The 17900-nt window shown below is 39.7% G+C and overlaps 1 protein-coding gene across 5 annotated transcripts in view; it reads right to left on the reverse strand.

Annotated features, from left to right (window-relative positions):
* NTRK2 (neurotrophic receptor tyrosine kinase 2) overlaps positions 1–17900 on the reverse strand; it is a 270677-nt gene that overhangs the window by 241992 nt on the left and 10785 nt on the right. For all 5 annotated transcript variants that reach the window (XM_042854541.2, XM_042854542.2, XM_065599437.1 and 2 more), the window contains exons 2-4: positions 6388–6462; positions 6043–6114; positions 1149–1217 (exon numbers count right to left, since the gene is read on the reverse strand). In XM_042854541.2, coding sequence (XP_042710475.1) covers positions 1149–1217; positions 6043–6114; positions 6388–6462 — 216 coding nt within the window. The remainder of the gene's footprint in view (positions 1–1148; positions 1218–6042; positions 6115–6387; positions 6463–17900) is intronic.

A 17900-nucleotide genomic window follows, 5' to 3' on the forward strand; every position in this document is an offset into this window, starting at 1 on the left:
CAGAACCCCAGACAATATGTTTTTGTTTCAACAACTTGCTTTGTGCATTAAGATACTGTGCACCAATCTAAATAGTATCATCTTTATTGCTGAGATGATATCAGCTACCAAATAGAGAGATGAAAGTTATTGCCAGATGCCAGGTAAAAGTGCCTTTTTTGGGTGGACACGTGCAGAGAGAGGAATGTAAGGAGAGTTTGCGATTTTAGGAAAAATTACAGATACCTAACAGAACAGATCAAATGGAAGCATTTTGCAACTAGCTATTCTTTCCATTTGAATGCTCAGTGATTACCAAATTATGGAAGAAAATTCCAGTGAATGAAGTTCTGTGGACTGTAAAGTGATTACACCACCTTAATCATCAATAGAGCATACCTAAGGGGCATAATCTCATCTTGGTGCCAGGGATTTGTGCACTTCATTTCTCCTATACTCCAAAAGGTGTCTGAGATTACAACACATTCTTCTTGGCTAATATTTCTGACTTGTCTACTTTATATCTCCAGGGCCCTGATCTTATACTGAGCTCTGAGAAACCAGAAACCTTCCCATTTCAAAACAACCTGTTCAGCTTACTGGCTTCTGAAAGTCCCTTCTTTAGGCACCTAGCACTCCCCATGAATTGTATGGAGAGTCTGGATGCCTACCTTGTGACTGACAATTTCCCTGGCCTATAGGCTCCTTAAGTAGTTAGGTGTTGCAACACTGAGTGGAGCAAACCCTAAATGCCAGGGCCCAAATACTTAACCTCTTCTGTGTGTAGGTTAACGCAGAGAGAAGGTACTTCAGGCTTCCACCTTCTTTAATCCAAAAACCAATAGTTTCATGTGAAAATTTCAAAATAGAACATTTTAAAGCTGACAAGGAAAGGCAAGTTTTATCCAAATTAATTTATGTTGCACTGGAGAGAAAGCAAATGTCATGGTGTTTTGCTCCAGTATTGCATTAAATTAATACCTTTTTTAAACAATGTCATCATCCACAGGCAACTTATCTTTTTCTAAAGATATGGGATGAAACTCTGGCCCCACTAAAGTCAATGGCATCCATTGACTTCAATGGATCAAGCCCTAAAAGCTCTCAGACTGCTATTCTATTTCAAACACACAAATAATCTTCATTTAAAAAAAAACCTCACTACTTACAGATCAGATAAATTCAGATGGCGGAAAGTCTTCTTATACAAACTTGAGAGCTTGTTTCTGGAGAAATTACTGTGAGAAAACAGAACATTAGATTTTATTAGTATTTCTGGTTTTCATAACCAAACTATAGAAACAGTGTTGTTTTGAAAATTGAGCCCAATCTAACCCCCAAGAAAATCTGTGGGTTTCCTTCCTTTGAGTTCAATAGGAGATGGATAGGGATCTAAATTCTTCTGATAGCCCAATATGGCTTTGAAGATTCCTAATCCAACAAGTACCTTGTTTTGATGGCTTGCTTCATAAACAAATTCAACACTGGACAAAATTTTCATCTTTCAACACTTCTAGCCATGCAGTAAAAACAGTGGATTTCATTTCAAAAGGACCTGTGTAAAGTCCAGATGTTGGTTACATGCCAATTTATCCATAAGCAAATGGGTGTTTCCCATACCTTCTTTGAGTCTGCACTGCACTCTGCGCTCATCTAACCCCAGCCACATGCTAGCACACATCCTCAACATAAGCCTTTTAGTTATTCTTTTCAAAACCGTGTGTGCAATAAGAGAGAGATCAAAAGGAAAATTGTAAAATGCTAACATTAGGGGGGGTTATGTCAATTAAGCATTTACTGCTTCCAAATATAATTTACTGAAAGGTTCTCTCCAAGTTTTTTAGGACAGAGAAATGTTTACCTTAATCAGAAACGCCTCACTCCCAAACCTGTAAAAAAAATGTTCCCCGCCTTTCCTCCACAAATCAGAAAACGGCTACTTTTTCTTGTGGTTCTATCAATGCACTAGTTAACGGTATAGAGAGCAGCAGTAAACTGTAACACTGCCAACAGCCCAGTGCAAATTAGTATTATGAGCCAAAATACCACATGCATTTTATACGGTATTACGAAGGCACGAGAGGGACTCCATAGTTAATGTTGCATTGAAATTTGCACTTAAACCAGGGATTTATGTAGTTACACCTTTAATCTTGGTTGAACTGATCAAGGTCTGCCTTAGCCCTCCCTAGATTTGACCTTGCCCAGATAAATCAAGGTTAAAGGTGTAACTTGCATCTACAACAGGGAAGATGTTGTGGGTAAGTAAGAATTAGGTACCACATGTTCGCTAACCCTGACCTAACCTTAACTTCTTTCCATGAGCTAGACAAACTCTGTGTTAGAGGCTGGAGGTTAGGTGACCCAGTGCTTTAGGGCCCAGTACTGCAATCCATGCCTATATGAATAGTACTTACTCATTCAAATCAGTGGGCCTGATCCTCCATTGCCTTGCACCTTACATAGCCATTTACACCTGTGAAAAGGGGGTGTAACATGCTACCTTACCGAACTGTCACTTTGCACAGGTGTAAATGACTATGTAAATGACTCACAGGAGCACCTGTGATTACCCCACCTTTATGAAACACAATTTTGAAAAATGATAAGAAACTCCATGGGCCTGACCCTCCTTTCACTTACATCAGCCAAGTAGCTCCAATGGAGTTACTTCTGACTTATGCCAGTGCACATAAGATCAGAATGAGGCTCACTGTATTTATAGAAAACAATAACAAAAAAGCTCAACTTCATTCCTGGTTATGGGCTGACACATTTAGGGCTTTATGACTAGTCTTTTCTTCTATGCAGTTAAGGGCCTTCAGAGTTTTCAAACTGACATGTAATTCAATTGAAATTCTTGAGTCCTATGTTATATATATCATCTTGAACTATATTATGTCAATACATTTATTGTTATATATATTTTTCATAAACTGAGCACTTTATATTGATTACTAAAATCTCTACTTTGGGCCCTTCAATCCACAGTAAGTGAATAGACATAGACCAGGGTTACTAGATGGTTGGTAAAGATGCAGTTATTTTTTTCTGGGAGGGTAATTAAAAGTTAGCTCCTCAGTTCAATATCATAGTAAAGAATGATTACAGCTAGCATCCACAATAATAAGTATATACACACATAAGACTTTGTTAACTTAGAGTTAAGGGCCTAGATCCTGAGCTACAGCCAAGCTGTGCTCAACAGCTTGAGAAGTGAAGAGAAGATGAAGGAGGGGAGGCAAAAGGAGTGTTAAACCTGTTTCATGCACTCTACTTCCGATCCGTTTCTCATCTGATCACAAAAACACAAAAAAAACCCTTGTACTAAACATTTACACTGTGATTAAAAAAAAATCAGATCAACTCCCCAGTCCCTGTTACTAAACATGTGTTAGCTAATCCCAACCTAACCACAAGTGTTTCCTACTGTAGATACAAGATACTGTTAACCTTGATTTAGCTGTTCAAGGTCGACTTTAGCGAGGAGCCTGAGGCCAATCTCAACCAGTTATATCGAGATAAAAGGTGTTAGCCTGTATTTACACAACAGGGAAAAGGAAAAAGGCTGTAGTTAGGTCAGGATTAGATATATAGCTAATGTAGGTCTCTTTTCTTAATCTAGTCAAGTCCACAGCACTCGGATACCATGGTGATAGCACACTAAAAATACCAAAGTAGATTTGAATATATAAACTGTATACAATTATGTAAATTCTTGGTACATGACAATGGCTTTTTAATGTTTTAGGAAATATTCACTACTTGTGACCTTTATTCCTACAGTTAAAGGTATTAATATAAAGGAAGTGCATTAAACAGGTCTATTAAAAAAATTGTTACTGCTGCTGAGTTTATAAATTACAGCATTGCTACAACAGCACTGTTTAATAGCTTTTAAAGGTGATTGTTGAGTAATTTGAGTCTAAGGTCAATGAGAATACCAGAATTAAACTAGCAAGGCTATTAATTACATTTAAGTGATATCTATTGCAGCATTTCACTTTCTTTTGTTTACATTATTACTGAACCTTAATCATCATACATCAGTTGTGGAAAGGCATTTTGGCTACAGAGGTTTGGCCCAGAAATTAAGTTGATGCCAAAAAGCATTTGAATAGCTGTGTTAGTAGATTCATTAGCATCTGATATTATTATATGCTATTATTATTTATGTTGTAAGAATACAGTGTTTATTTTTTAATGAAGCCTTGTGACTGCATTAAAAGATTTCTCCTGTGAGAGGATTACAGCCATAATATTTCTATTAGCAAAATTAAGTTCATACAATTAACATTAATCTTCATAAGAATATTTATATGTAAAAAAAAATCCCATAAACTCCAAATGGCTAGACATAAACTTTTGCTTTAAAATGAAATGTAAGATTTTTCTTAGTCTTTTGCTGAGAAGGTTACTATTAATTAAATGTGACTGATTTCAGTTTTTCACAATTTTCATTGCCCAGACCACATCTCAGGGTCCATCCTGTTCCCAGTATCCTAGGAGCACTGCCACTGATTTCAATGGTCCCAGACATTGAAGCAACAGGCTCTTTGGGAAGATTTTTTAAACTCATTAAGAAATCGTGTAAAGAATAAACAAATGAGTTTTTCTACAGAAATAATAAATCCAAAGGCCTAGGCAGAACTACCTTCATGCAAATTGCTCTGTCACTTTGGCTCATCTATTGTAAATATACCAAGTGGCACTAAGTAATCGTTTCTAGTCTTACCCAGGCTTTTTACATGTTTGGCAAGATTACTAATCCCTCTTGTATCACTGCTCAGAAGGAAATCATAATTTAATGACCAGTTGTCACAGGAAAAGCAAGTATATGCCCAGCTAGTAGCTCTTACTTTATATGGTATTTCTATGGTTATGCATTGGTATGGCTCTGGTCAAAGACATTTGCTTTATTAATGACTAGATGAAATAATTTAACATGCCTGTAAAACGTGTGTTAATTCTCCCTCTCATAGTTTGGACACATAAGGGGCAACAGCCTACTACTGCTACCAGTAAATTGAGATATCATAGGTTTTTGATTAAATGACTATTAATTTTATCCTCCTATGACATATTTTTCTTGGAAAGCAAAATTGCAGAAAGGGAATTTATTGTAGTATAACAGCACCTAGTCCTGGCCCCAGTTCAGCAATCCATCTCTATTACACAAAGCACTCAATCAAGCAACTGCTTAACTTAATACCTGTGTTTAAGTCTCATTGATTCATTCATACACATGCCTAAAGTTAAGAAGGTGCTTAAGAGCTTTGCTGAATAGTGATAGACTTAAGCACTTACTTGAATGCTTTGCTGAACTAGAGTTCATGCAATGTACTAAATCCCCGCTGCTCATTTCAGCACCTTGCGGAATTGGGACCACAATCCTAAATGTGAGAAGTAGGAGTGAGTTCAGCTCTATGCTTCTCAAAGGGCTTGTCTACACTGTGCATAGATCTGCAGTGGGGGGGTGTAAATTCTACTCACCAGCATATCGCACACTAACTGGTCCATGTGGACCCTGCTGACATGTGCTAAAAAACCCTTAGTGTGTGTTAACATGGTCCCAAACAGTATTACATTAATGTTCACCAGGGAACTTTTAGTGAACCACAGCAGGATCCCCATGGGCCAGTTAGTGCGTGACATGCTGGTGTGGACTAGAATTTACACCCCTTTAGTGCAGACTAACACACTGGGTAGACAAGCCCAAACTGAGAGGCACCTATCTTCTTCAGGGACATGTAAGCAAACCAACAAAAACAGAAGAAACTGAGCTGGTCATTTTTCTGAGTTGTTTTCACAGAGGACTCCAGACTACTCATCCTTTGCCAAGTCCAAAGCGGAAATGATCCAGCACAACAAAATTAACAGGTTGCCCCTGCACCCGTTGCTTATAATACAGTTCCACTTTCATGCCAAAGTTATTAGCAAAAGATCTTTATACACCTCCCTTTTTAAAACACTTTATACCAGGAGAATATAGAGAAGAAAGGGAAGGGAAGTAACCAGCTCTGGGCAGTTCTGTCTTACAAGACATGAGCTGTTCTGACTCACATGTACTGCAGGTTGGTGTTTTTCAGAAATGCCTGACGGGACACAAACTTTAAGCCTGAATCCACCACGGTTCTGTGAAAACATATAATGTTAAAATTGTTAGTGTTGGTCAGTTAAAATAAAATTGATTAGTAAATAATAATAATGGTTAGAATAAGATTTGGGATTACAATTAATCTAGATCATTTGTAATTAATTAAATTGTAACCTCTTTGGGGCAATGACTGTCTTTTTTTAATTAATATTTGTACTGCGCCCTGCTCATTGACTGGGGCCTATAAATCCCAATTGTAAGAGAAACTACAACTATTAATGTTAAACAAAAATAATAAGTCAGATACTCACAGATTTTTCAGTCCAACATAAAGTCCAACTTCATTGTTATTGATGCTTTCTAATTTCCGCTGGTTTGCGATGTAACTATAGAAAAAACAAGACAGAGAAAACAAGTGAAGAAAGCTGCTTCATTACCTGTTCTTGTTATTTAGATTGTCTCAGGCACTGTTTATAGATGAAATATAAAAGGTGATGAAGGTTTCTGACCAACTTCAGTCAACACGGAGTCATGGTTCTTGTGTCTGCAGAGCTAAATACTTCTTGCCACCTTCCTAAGTATTTAACTGGCTGCCTTGTTGCAGAACATTTAATTTTTACTCAGGGGAAACAATCTTGCACCGAGAGGGAGGTCTTCACACTGAGCAGATAATAAACAAAATTTCTTTATAATGCCACTTTCTCTGAAACCTGGCTCATTTCTTTTGCATAACAAGAAGGCCAAACCCTCAACTGGTGTAAATTGTGCACAAGTAGAGTCTGGCCCTAGTTTTTAATACTGGATACATTTAACATCATCACTCATTAAGCTGTTTTTCTCCCTGCCCCTTAGCTGGAGATTTATTTACACCATACTACAATTGGAAGACAAAACAAACTAATCATTCTTGGTTGTATTATGCATATGATGAGCCCCAGCTGAATATAACACAACAAAAGGAGAAAGCATCATGATAGATCAAAAGCATCAGCCAACACCACTATGCCCCAGGAACCTCTTTATGTGTCACCAATGTAGCAGATATGAGCATCAAATGACAGTGATGGCTCTGCAGGATTTCTTGGGATAAGAGTAATACAGTGAAGCCATTGTAAAATAATAAAAGAATACAGAGTTCCTTACATAACCTTGTTATCCCATGGATTTTATAAACCAATCTGATTTAAACTCTTGAAACTCATTAAGGGCCAATCCAAAAACAATGAATAACATATTAAAGATGATGGATAATGAAATCCTCCCATTTGAGAGCCATCAGGCAGATCTTCCCATTCTCTGTGAAACTGTATTCAAGCATGACAGGGGATGTCATTCAGAATCTTCCTCTACCTGTGTGACCTTGGAAGCCCCTCAATGCCAACTGGCAGAGGGCACACTATACTTTAACTCACATCAGATCTGACACACTCATTGCCTCAACATACTATAGTCATGATCTGTATCTAAAAGGCAGCATGTAATGCGTTATATGCAAATGGATAGTATTATTGTGGGAGGTGTGTATGGTGGTGTATAAAGAATAGTAGATGTGTGCTGGAAAATATGTTCTTAAAATATGGTTGACAAGCAGTGCATAATCCCAGCTGTCCTAGACAAAGGAATGTTGTTTCACCTGCTTGACTGTGTCTCCAATGTAAATTGAGCAAGGCAAGGCCAGAAACAATGAAAGTACATTTACATATAAGGTAAACAAAGCCATCAAACTAGAAAATGGGGGAAATGACCACTTAACAACCACGATGGGGGATGGAAGCTGTACCCTCTGGCTCTTGAAACAGAGACAATGGACTTTGAGAAACACAGGCAGAAACAGAAAGTCTTTTTGGCATCCTCACCTGAGGGAGAAAAGAGGTCTTGAAAACTGAGAAAAGTGGGTCTTTCAACCCAGGTGGTGGAAGTCTCTGAGAACTGACTGTAGATGAGAAACTTGCTTAGACAAAGATTGTAACTTGCTAACATAAGTTTTAGTCACTAGACAGCACATTTTGCTGTCTTTGTAACCTTTCATCTCTCTTTCACTCTTATTTGAAATCATTTAAACCTCTGTTTGTTAATAAAACTTATTGTTTTATTACAAGAACATTTCTCAGTGCTGTTATATGGAAGAGAAGTGTAAGTCTTCAGCTAACCTAACAGGTTGCCATGTGCTCTGTCTTTTTGGAGGCAGTGAAATTAATAACTTCTGTGAGTGTCCAGTGAGAGGGAACTTGGGGGATTGGGGTTCACTGATTGTTACCAGCATGGGCAAGGATTAGACTGGCAGAGGCCTGAAGAGTTTGCTGGCAAGGCAGATGAACTGGTGTGCCAGAGAGCTGACACACAGCTTAGCAGCAGCAAAGCTCTTTCTTGGTGAGGCAGAGCAGTAACACAGTGGCTCACAGTTCTGCGTGGCCTGAGCAAAACATCACAACCTGCTGCTCAGTTCTAGGTGTAGTGAATATGGCTGTGAGGTTTCAGAGCCTCATCCCCCACTATGTGGTCAGTGTTCAATCAATAATTAGTACCATAGTTAGACTGGGAGAAGACTGGAGAGAAATATCAAGGGACAGGAATTTAGGAAGAAATATGCAGGGGCATGGAAGGCGGAACCAGAAAGGACATAGAATCAGGGTAAGAGAGATGGGGCAACCAATTTTAGCTGAAGATCAAGCCTGCAACAACGTTGTAGTTGCTACATACACTTACATACTCTACAATACCACATAACACACCATAAAGATCAGCCATTCCAATTCGAATCATAAAAGCATTTATTTATTCCATCAGCACCTCCCACTATGAGAATGTGGGATAACACTCTGATAACTGGAACTTAATCAGCACGTGTAAATCAGCATGTGTAAATCCATTGAAGTGAATCCTTTACACCAGCCAAAGATCTGGTCTTAAATGCACAATACATAAAATCAACAGTATAATCTAACAGTTTTGTTCCTTTACAGAACAAAATGAGGCATGGCTGCTGGAATTAGTGATGCTGGGGGTCCTGCCGCACTCCCTGAATTGAAGTGGTTTCTGTCATACACAGAGGTTTACAGTTTGGTTCAATGGCTTTCAGCACCCCTACTATACAAATTGTTCCAGCACCCTTGAAATGAGGGGACAAATTTCAGGTTCGATGAGTAGTATGAGGTCAAAAGGAGCCCACTCACGCCAAGTTAGACTGTAAGCTCCGGGGCAGGGACAGTCTTTGTTCTGTGTTTGTACAACACCTAGGATGATGGGTCCTGGTCTAGGACTAGGGCTCCTAGGTACTATGGTAATAGCAATAATTGTGCCTCTGGAGAAGGTCAAGCCACTTCATCATCCCAGTGCTGGTGCTAGCTTTTCCAAGAGGGCTGGGCTATGGCGCTACCCCTCTGCACCAGCCGCCTGAACTGAAAGGAGTGGAGGAGTTGCCACAACTGCATGCATGATGTCGGAGCCCCAGGACAAATTCAGGCTGCGTTAACCAGAATTCCTCTCAAAGCAACCACTGCAGTACAGCCTCTTTTTACACAACACCCTTAACACAGGTCATCATAGAAAGGCAAATCGTAGTGTTACGAAGCCCTACGGAAAGGAAATGGACAGTTGTAGCTTACCACAAACAGGTTGTGTCCTCTTACTACCCATTTTATCTTTTGCTTAACACTTTATTTGATTAAATCTTTAAAGCTATTTCATAGCTGAGAGAAAGACAGAGATACGGCTACTGTAGCACATATACTAGGAGGGGAAGTGAATAAGATAATCCTTTGTTTAAGCCAGAGAGAGGTTTGAGATAAAAGCTCTTATCTGACTGGAAACTATTTTTACCATCTTCACAAGTACTCTACCTTGATGCTACTTATCATTATACATTAATATTCCTAAAAGCTCTGACTTTCAGTGGGCGATGCTGAGAAATGTAATGTGCTTGCCTGGCCTTAAGAATACTCACCCTTTCTCTTAAATGAACATTTTTTAGTGCAACATACAAGAAAAATATCCATACTCCATGACTGGCTGAAGTCATGTGATAAGTCAGAAGATCCCACTGTACACTGCAGCACAGTATAACAATATTGAGATTTGGAAAGATATTAACCAATCAGAACACATATACCAATTACAGCTCCAAATTGAATCCTCAGCAGTCAGCAATACTGTTCCTTGGATCACACTACAACCAAATCTCTCCTACTTGAATGATTCATCAGTTAACAATAGTTGTTTCCAGACCTCTAATTTCATCTCCCCATGGCCATTGTGAGGCCTATTAATTCTGATAAAGACATTCAGAATCGCATTTCATACTGATTTTATATTTCAATCCACATCAAGTTGTTCACCTCAACACAATTCAAATTGTATAACATCACATACTCATATCTCACTATTGCAAGCCCATTTTAAATCTTATGTTCAAACACATATAACTTTTTCAAAGATTTTCCTTTTGAACAGGAGCATATTCTACTTCTGCTCAGCACAAAGGTGAAACATTTGGGAAAAACTGCAGAAAATCAGCAGAACCATGTCTAAATTATGTGAGCATGAAAACAATATATTTTTCAGTCTTTAAAACAATTTGGATTCTTTTGCATTTGAATAGTTCAGAAAAAAAAGGATTCATTCTAAATTTTCAAATGTGACATGTTCATATTCCTTTCCTAAGTCTGAAAACATTTGGTTAGCTGAAGCATGTCCCCTTAATTTATTTGATTTACTCCATTTTCTCTGGACAAATATAATTTAAATTACACCCCTCTGTTTGGAGCTGCAAGGATATTGTTAAAAACCAGAAGTGTACTAATATTAACTACTTAGATACAAGGGAATAATACTGTAATTCAGCTCCAGTAGTATTTCTGCTGCCAGAAAATACCTTTCTTTTCCTAACACTAAAGAAAGAAATAAAGAAAAAAGAACAGCAAGCTTTGGTTCATACTGCTGGGGGAAGTTTTGAAAACAAAATGAATAAACATTCCCTGGTGAACAGTCAGTGACAAGTTTCTGGGCTTCAGGGGAACTTTCACCACAGGTTATTTTTTGTCCAGTCCTTTGGGGAGAAGAGCAGAGCACTCCAGACCTTGAACTAGACTAGATGAACCTCATCATAGACTGGCAGGTCAAATATGTTTCTAGTCTGTGCTAGAAGAATGCATTAGCACTAGATATGTATGAAATGTTAAACCATGCAAAGCTCCCCAATGTTGTATTTTGTTACAAACTCAAATGTCAGACAAGGTTCATCAGAAGGTTTGCTAACATTTATGAACCTTTTAAGCAAACCTGGGCTGATTTATGAGTACGTTTGAAAATCATGCAAAATATGCAGATGTGACACACCAGATGAAACTTGGCAGTTTCAAATGAGTTGCATTTTGAGCTCCTTTGAAGCCAGGACTCAAAAACAAGACTAAGGGGGTGTGAACTCACATGGATTGAAAACGAAGAAAATATTTGTATGAACCTTGTCTATCAAAACTTTCAGCAGGGCCGTCCCTTTGGGGGGGAGGGGGGACAGGGCGGAAGTGATGAATCCATCACTTCCAGGACCAACTCGTCACTTCCGGGACCGACCACGCCGGCCAATCACACCAGTCTGCAAGGCCCCCCAAAGCGAGGGGCCCAGAGCGGTCACCCCAATTCACCGTACCCTAGGGACAGCTATGCATCTAGGGCCCAATAATGCAACCCTTACTCAAACAGGGAATCTCTAGGTGTAGGATCAGACTCCTAATTAGATATAACCCATGGAAGATGCTCCAATACCATGACACTTATCACAGTCTAAATACATAGACAGACAGACAGATAGCAGGTCCTCTACAAATATACAGACTTGATCCTGCTGTAATGTATTTCTATGAGTGTCTTCTAATTGACAGCAGTGGTACCAACAGAACTAGAATTCACCACACTGACCACCCCATATCTCAAGAAACAAAACCATTAACCGCCAGAAGGACTTTCTACAATCTCAAAAGGGAGAAAAGCCAGAGGCTCAAAGAAGCCCACTATGGATTTTGCTATAGCCAATCTACTTTACTTTGTGGTGTAATGGGCACTGGTACATAACCCTAAACACTTGTCTATACAGTGCCCTTCATGTGTACTAGCAGGGGTGTAAATTCTAATGGGTACCAGTGTGTCGTGCACTAACTGGCCACGTGGATCCTGGTGGCATGCACTATATGTGCCTTAGTGCATGTTGATGTAGTACTGTTTGAAATGGAACTACATTAATGAACACTAGGGAACTTTCAGTGTGCACCAGCCAGGTCCACAGATACCAGTTAGTGCACAACACACTAAAATGCGTTAGAATTTACATCCCTGCTGGTGCGCATTAAGGTGTCGCATAGACAAGCCCTTAGATAGATGAGATTCTTATCTAGATACTCTTCCCATGTATCCCTGTCTATTATCAGGTTAGCATATTTGCACAGAGTACATAGTAAAATTCTGAAAATTCCAGTAAGCTATTTTAAAAAACTAAGGCTACAATCAGTGAAATGTGATAAAGCCTTAATATTAGGAGTCAACCAATTCTGCCATAAAATACTGTAATACATTATGGACAAAATATTCAAACATGCTATTGTTTATATCTAAATTTTTAAGATTTTTGGCAAATCTCTTATTAGGAAGCTTCGCCTACAGAGCACTCTCACTATTTGCTGATACCATTTACAAAAGGATAGATTATGAACATTACAGAACAAAAAAGAACTTTGTGTATTTGTACATCTTCATCTAAGACACCTGAACTTTGGAACTCACTCTCCTCCCCATGGACAGTGGTACCCCATGGGTCCAACATAGCCCAGGTCTGTTAACCATCAGAGCCTACTGCATGTCTAATCCCTTTTCCCAGTCTTTTCTAGAGGAATTGAGATATATGTACTTACAGTTGGTATCTCTGGCTGGCAGGGTTATTTCACCCCCACATCTTGGTTTTGGCAAGATGCTCTATTTCTGTCTGCATTAGTCGGCTTGTATTATTAATATAGGACAAAGGTGCCCTAGACCCTGGACTGGCATGATTTATGTGCTGTATTAATCTAAATAAATAAAAGAAAACCCTAAGAAAAACAATGGGATTTTATTGTGCATACACAATACTGCCTACCCCAGAAGTTCAAAAGTCATGAGTCAGAAACCCCGCCAAAATCATGAGACTGACCTAAAAATCATGAGGCTTTAAAAAAAAAAAAAAAAAAAAAATTAAACCATGTAGTTTGGTCTGTCTTCTGATATTTGAACTCCCCCTGCTCGTCCCCATTGTGGGTGTGGCAGCTTTACAGCATTGTCAACTTGACAAATGTTTAGTGAGTACAGTGAGTTTGGTCCCTATTACAGGAGCTCTCACTAGAGGACCCAGCTGAGATTGGGGCCCCATTGTGCTCGACTCTGTACAAACGCATAGCAAGAGACTGCCCATGACCTGTAAAGCTTACAGGGTAGTGCAAAACACAGAAGTTAGTTTGTGATATAGGAGCCACCATGTCACCTCACTGAGGGTCTACCAAACATCTCTTTGTCCTGGTCTACACAACAAAGTTAGGTAGACGTAAGCTGCCTTGTGTCCACCTAGTTGTGCATGTATCTACACTTAAATTTGTCTGTCTCCCACTGATGTAAGCTTTCCATTACGCTGACACAGTAATGCCATCTCCCCAAGCAGCATTGAGCCACAGCCAATGTTGACATAGTGCAAATGTAGACAATGCATTACCTATGTCGACCCTAACAGTCCTCCAGCAGCTATCACCAATACCCAACACTGACCGGTCTAGTCACAGTTGTGAACTCCACTGCTCAAGGGTCATGGAGACCAGAAGCCCTACCCCCCCACCTTTAAAATCCTGCAACTTTTTGAAATGCCTTAATTATCCATCTTGGTGAGCACACCTCGCAGCTCTCCACTGTTGTGTGCAACTGCCCAGCTGACCATGCTGGCTACACACTCCATATGCACTCTGGCTTGGAGCAGGCAGGAGATATTGGATCTCCTGGGCCCATGGGGAAAAGATGCTGTGTAAGCACAGCTACAGACCAGCCATAGAAACATGGACCTCTATGAGCAGATTGCATAGGGGATGCAGGAGAAGGGGTACAACAGGGACCAGTAGCAGTGCTCTGTGAAAGCAAAGGAACTACATCAGGCATATCAAAAGTCCAGGGAGGTCAAGAGTTGATCTAGTGCTGAGCCATAGACATGCCGCCCCCCATGCTTGTGGTCAGTACACACAATGTTGATGCAAGAAGCCAAGTATGCATATGCACAAGCAATATAGTAATTGTATTGGCTTTATGCTGATATAACTTGTGTCAGCAAAAGTCTGTTGTGTAGACAAGCCATTAGATGGGAACAACTTTTAATCCTGGCTGAGTAGGGCTGGATTCAAATTGGTGACCTTCAGATGAAAGGCTCTATAGCTCATTAACAATGCCCAGAGGCATCTTGTCTCCCAAAAGTGCTAATGTTATATTTTCAGTAATGAGGCTTACTTTTTGGAGAGTTTATTTAATAACATTCTGATCTTTCTGAGCTTGCACAGACAGGATCTTGCACTCTCTTGGATGCACAGGCAAAATCTCCCACACAATGCTGTCAGTCACACACAAACTAAATCTGTCACATCCTGTTCTTAAAGGGACCACTACTATTAGGCAGTTACAAATAATAAAAATGCTATAATAACAAAAAACAAATACTAGCACATCTAAATTCGTTTTTACATACAAATATTTTGCAGTATAAAATCACTCCCAGAATGATGTCAGTGTCCTTATCCTAACTCTTAGTATTAAGAGGGTTTGCACACACATCCTTCAAATCCATAGCACAAACCAACCTATTTCAGTTATAGGAGTAACCAGTAAGGTAAGACATGCTGTTACGTTATATGTGGACCACTCCACAGAAGGAGACACACCACACATTGTGAGTGGGTCACACAAATATTTGTAAGACAGCACAGTGCATTGGGCATCAGGATTCTTGGCTTCTCTGTTCCTGGCCCTGGAAGTAGATTGTGGCCTAGTGGTTACAGACAGCACCACCATATGTAATACCTCCTCTGTTTGGGTTATCTGCAGGGGATTGAACTTCTGGAGGTAAAAGCATGAGTTTCTGTTGCTTGAACTAAAGAACAGACTCTCTTATCACAGAAGTAGTAGAAGAGTTATTAACCTCTAAATGTGATTAGTTGCTAGAGGGTGACACAGAACCACACACAGTTAGTTTTGGTTACACAAGCACCTAATTTGACATACTCCTTCTGAAAGACTGTGTAACAAACAGGAAGAGACTTGACTCTATTAGACCTTTGGGTTCCAGTCCCAACTCAGCCTACGGGTAGTGACCTTGTACAAGCTCTCAGTTATTTTATCTTCAAAATTAGTGAATGATAGCTACCCCCAACCTATGAAATCTCATCAGATAGCAAGGGCTGTGACAGGCATAGAAATATGTAGAGCTACTGCTAGAACTAATGGTAGATTGTTGTGGCAGTAACAGCTACCATAGCTCAGGGCTAAGGAATCTGTCCCAATGGCACTACTCTAAGGCTACGTCTACACTACCCGCCTGAATCGGCGGGTAGAAATTGATCTCTCGGGAATCGAATTATCGTGTCTCGTCGGGACGTGACAATTGATCCCCGAATCAATGCTTGTACTCCACCAGCGGAGGTAGGAGTAAGCGCCGGCGACGGGGGAGCCGCGGAGGTCGATTTGCCGACGTCCTCACAGCCGGGTAAGTCGGCTCCGATACGTCCAATTCAGCTACACGAATAGCGTAGCTGAATTTGCGTATCTTAAATCGACAACACCCTCCCCCCCTCCCCCCCCGCAGTGAGGATGTAGCCTGAGGATACAGCCTAATGGCTCTGGCTGTGCACCCATTTCCAGGGTCTGGCTGTATGGTAGTATTAAGCAACATGATCTAAATTATGTTCTCAGATATATGTGGGATCCTGAGGGCAGTATGTTGCCCCAGATCTATTGCCTGCAACTTGTTTTCATTTTAATAAATAAAATAGTTGCATTTAAAATAGGTGAAAGAGCGGCTTTAAATTGAATGGTTATCAACAAATGGGTTGAAGTCTAACTTCAATTTTTTAAAAAATAAACACCCTGATGCCTATTTTCCTGACAGCAACTTTTGCTGAGGACTAAGAGGGATACAAAAATGTGTGACAAAGGTGGAAAAGGAGCTAAAATAACCTTTCTGAACTTTTGTGAATAACCACTAGAGTTGAGCCCCAAACCTATTCTATGTGAATGCACAGAGTCCCACTGACTGCGAATGGAATAAATTGTAGGATCTAGGCCTTAGTCATAAAAAAGCAAACAGGAGTGAGGCAACATGTATCACTCTCCCATGCAGCTACACCACAAAACTAAGCCCAGGAACCTGATTAAGAATATAACATTAATTTTATGCAGTTACTTCTTCCTCTGGGTCACCCAGTGTGTTTTAACTTTCTTCTAGATTTTACGGGTTGTAGGCTAGGTACTGCCAGTTGTGTCCTGTGCAGTGCCAGGCATGCGGTCATAATTCATTCTAAATCAAATAAACAATAACAAATAGATGGATTTCAAAATATTGTACAGTCTGTCTTTAGATATGGTAATAAAACAAATAAAACACTGGAAAATATATAATTACACCCTTGGATTACCAAACTGCAGTTCAGAGACAGGGTCACTTGACCTAAAATAGTTTTGTACTATTGGCTTTCTACCTGCTCGCTAGCATATGGAATAGGTTAAGCCAGGGTTTTCTGACCTTGTGAGGCAATGGGTACTTCATCTTCCTGAGTTTGGTGGACAAGGACAAAGTCAAAACAAGAATGAAGTCGCAGAGTTTATTTTTTCTGTCTCCTTCAAATAAGTGAGGTTTAACATAAAGAGTTAGAGGATTAACATGGCACATAACAAAAAGTACCTTAATAAGCAAGAGCAACACTAATACAGTACTGATTGTAGAAGCTGAGGAATGGGATTGCATGTTGCCACTTCGCCCGAAAATCAAGCTCTCTGTCATCCTCTGCTCTCAGCACCTCTTCCCCCTCCAGTTTGGCACTCCACACTGACCAAAACTAACATTGCACTTCAGTTAATCGCTACAAGCCAAACATTAAATAATAATACAACACATCAACTATAATTTATCTAAACAGTATCAATTACACCACATTAAACTATCTACTTATAAACAATCACTAGAATCTGAGCACCTCCCAATCACTAATGAATTTAGTTTCACAGCACATCTGTGATGTCAGAAAGTTATTTCTCTCCCCATTCTACAGATGGGGAACTGATGTACAGAGAAATGAAGTCATTTGCCTAGAGTCACACCAGAAGTGTGTTGTAGAACCAGGAGCTGAACCCAAAATTCCTGCCCTACATTCCATACCTTAAAACCCCAGGGCCATCCTTTCCCCATCAATTAGAATAGAAAAGCATTGGTAATTCTCATGATGTGGCACACTGCTGGCAACCAGAACCTTATATTTGAGGCATTTAAACATACTGCACACTTGGTGCAGCGTTTCTGTCACCTTTTCTTGCTCTTCTGAAGCTTTTCTGCTTTTCAGGAGGCAGCATATGACAAAAACATAGTAAAAAGAGTTCAGCAATAAAAATAGTTACAATATTTCCAAGCATCCTTTGAGGCACCAGAAGGAGCGGCCACTGTTATGTAAGTAAATACATCGTTTAAAAATGGATGCTGTAGACAGAAATTAAAACCTGAGGAACTTTGTCATTTTCATTCATTCAAGATGGCAGTCTTTAATGTTGGTGTAGCTTTGCAATTAGT

This window comes from Chrysemys picta, chromosome 6 (genome assembly GCF_011386835.1).
Source record: "Chrysemys picta bellii isolate R12L10 chromosome 6, ASM1138683v2, whole genome shotgun sequence".
In the NCBI taxonomy this organism is placed as follows: domain Eukaryota; kingdom Metazoa; phylum Chordata; order Testudines; family Emydidae; genus Chrysemys; species Chrysemys picta.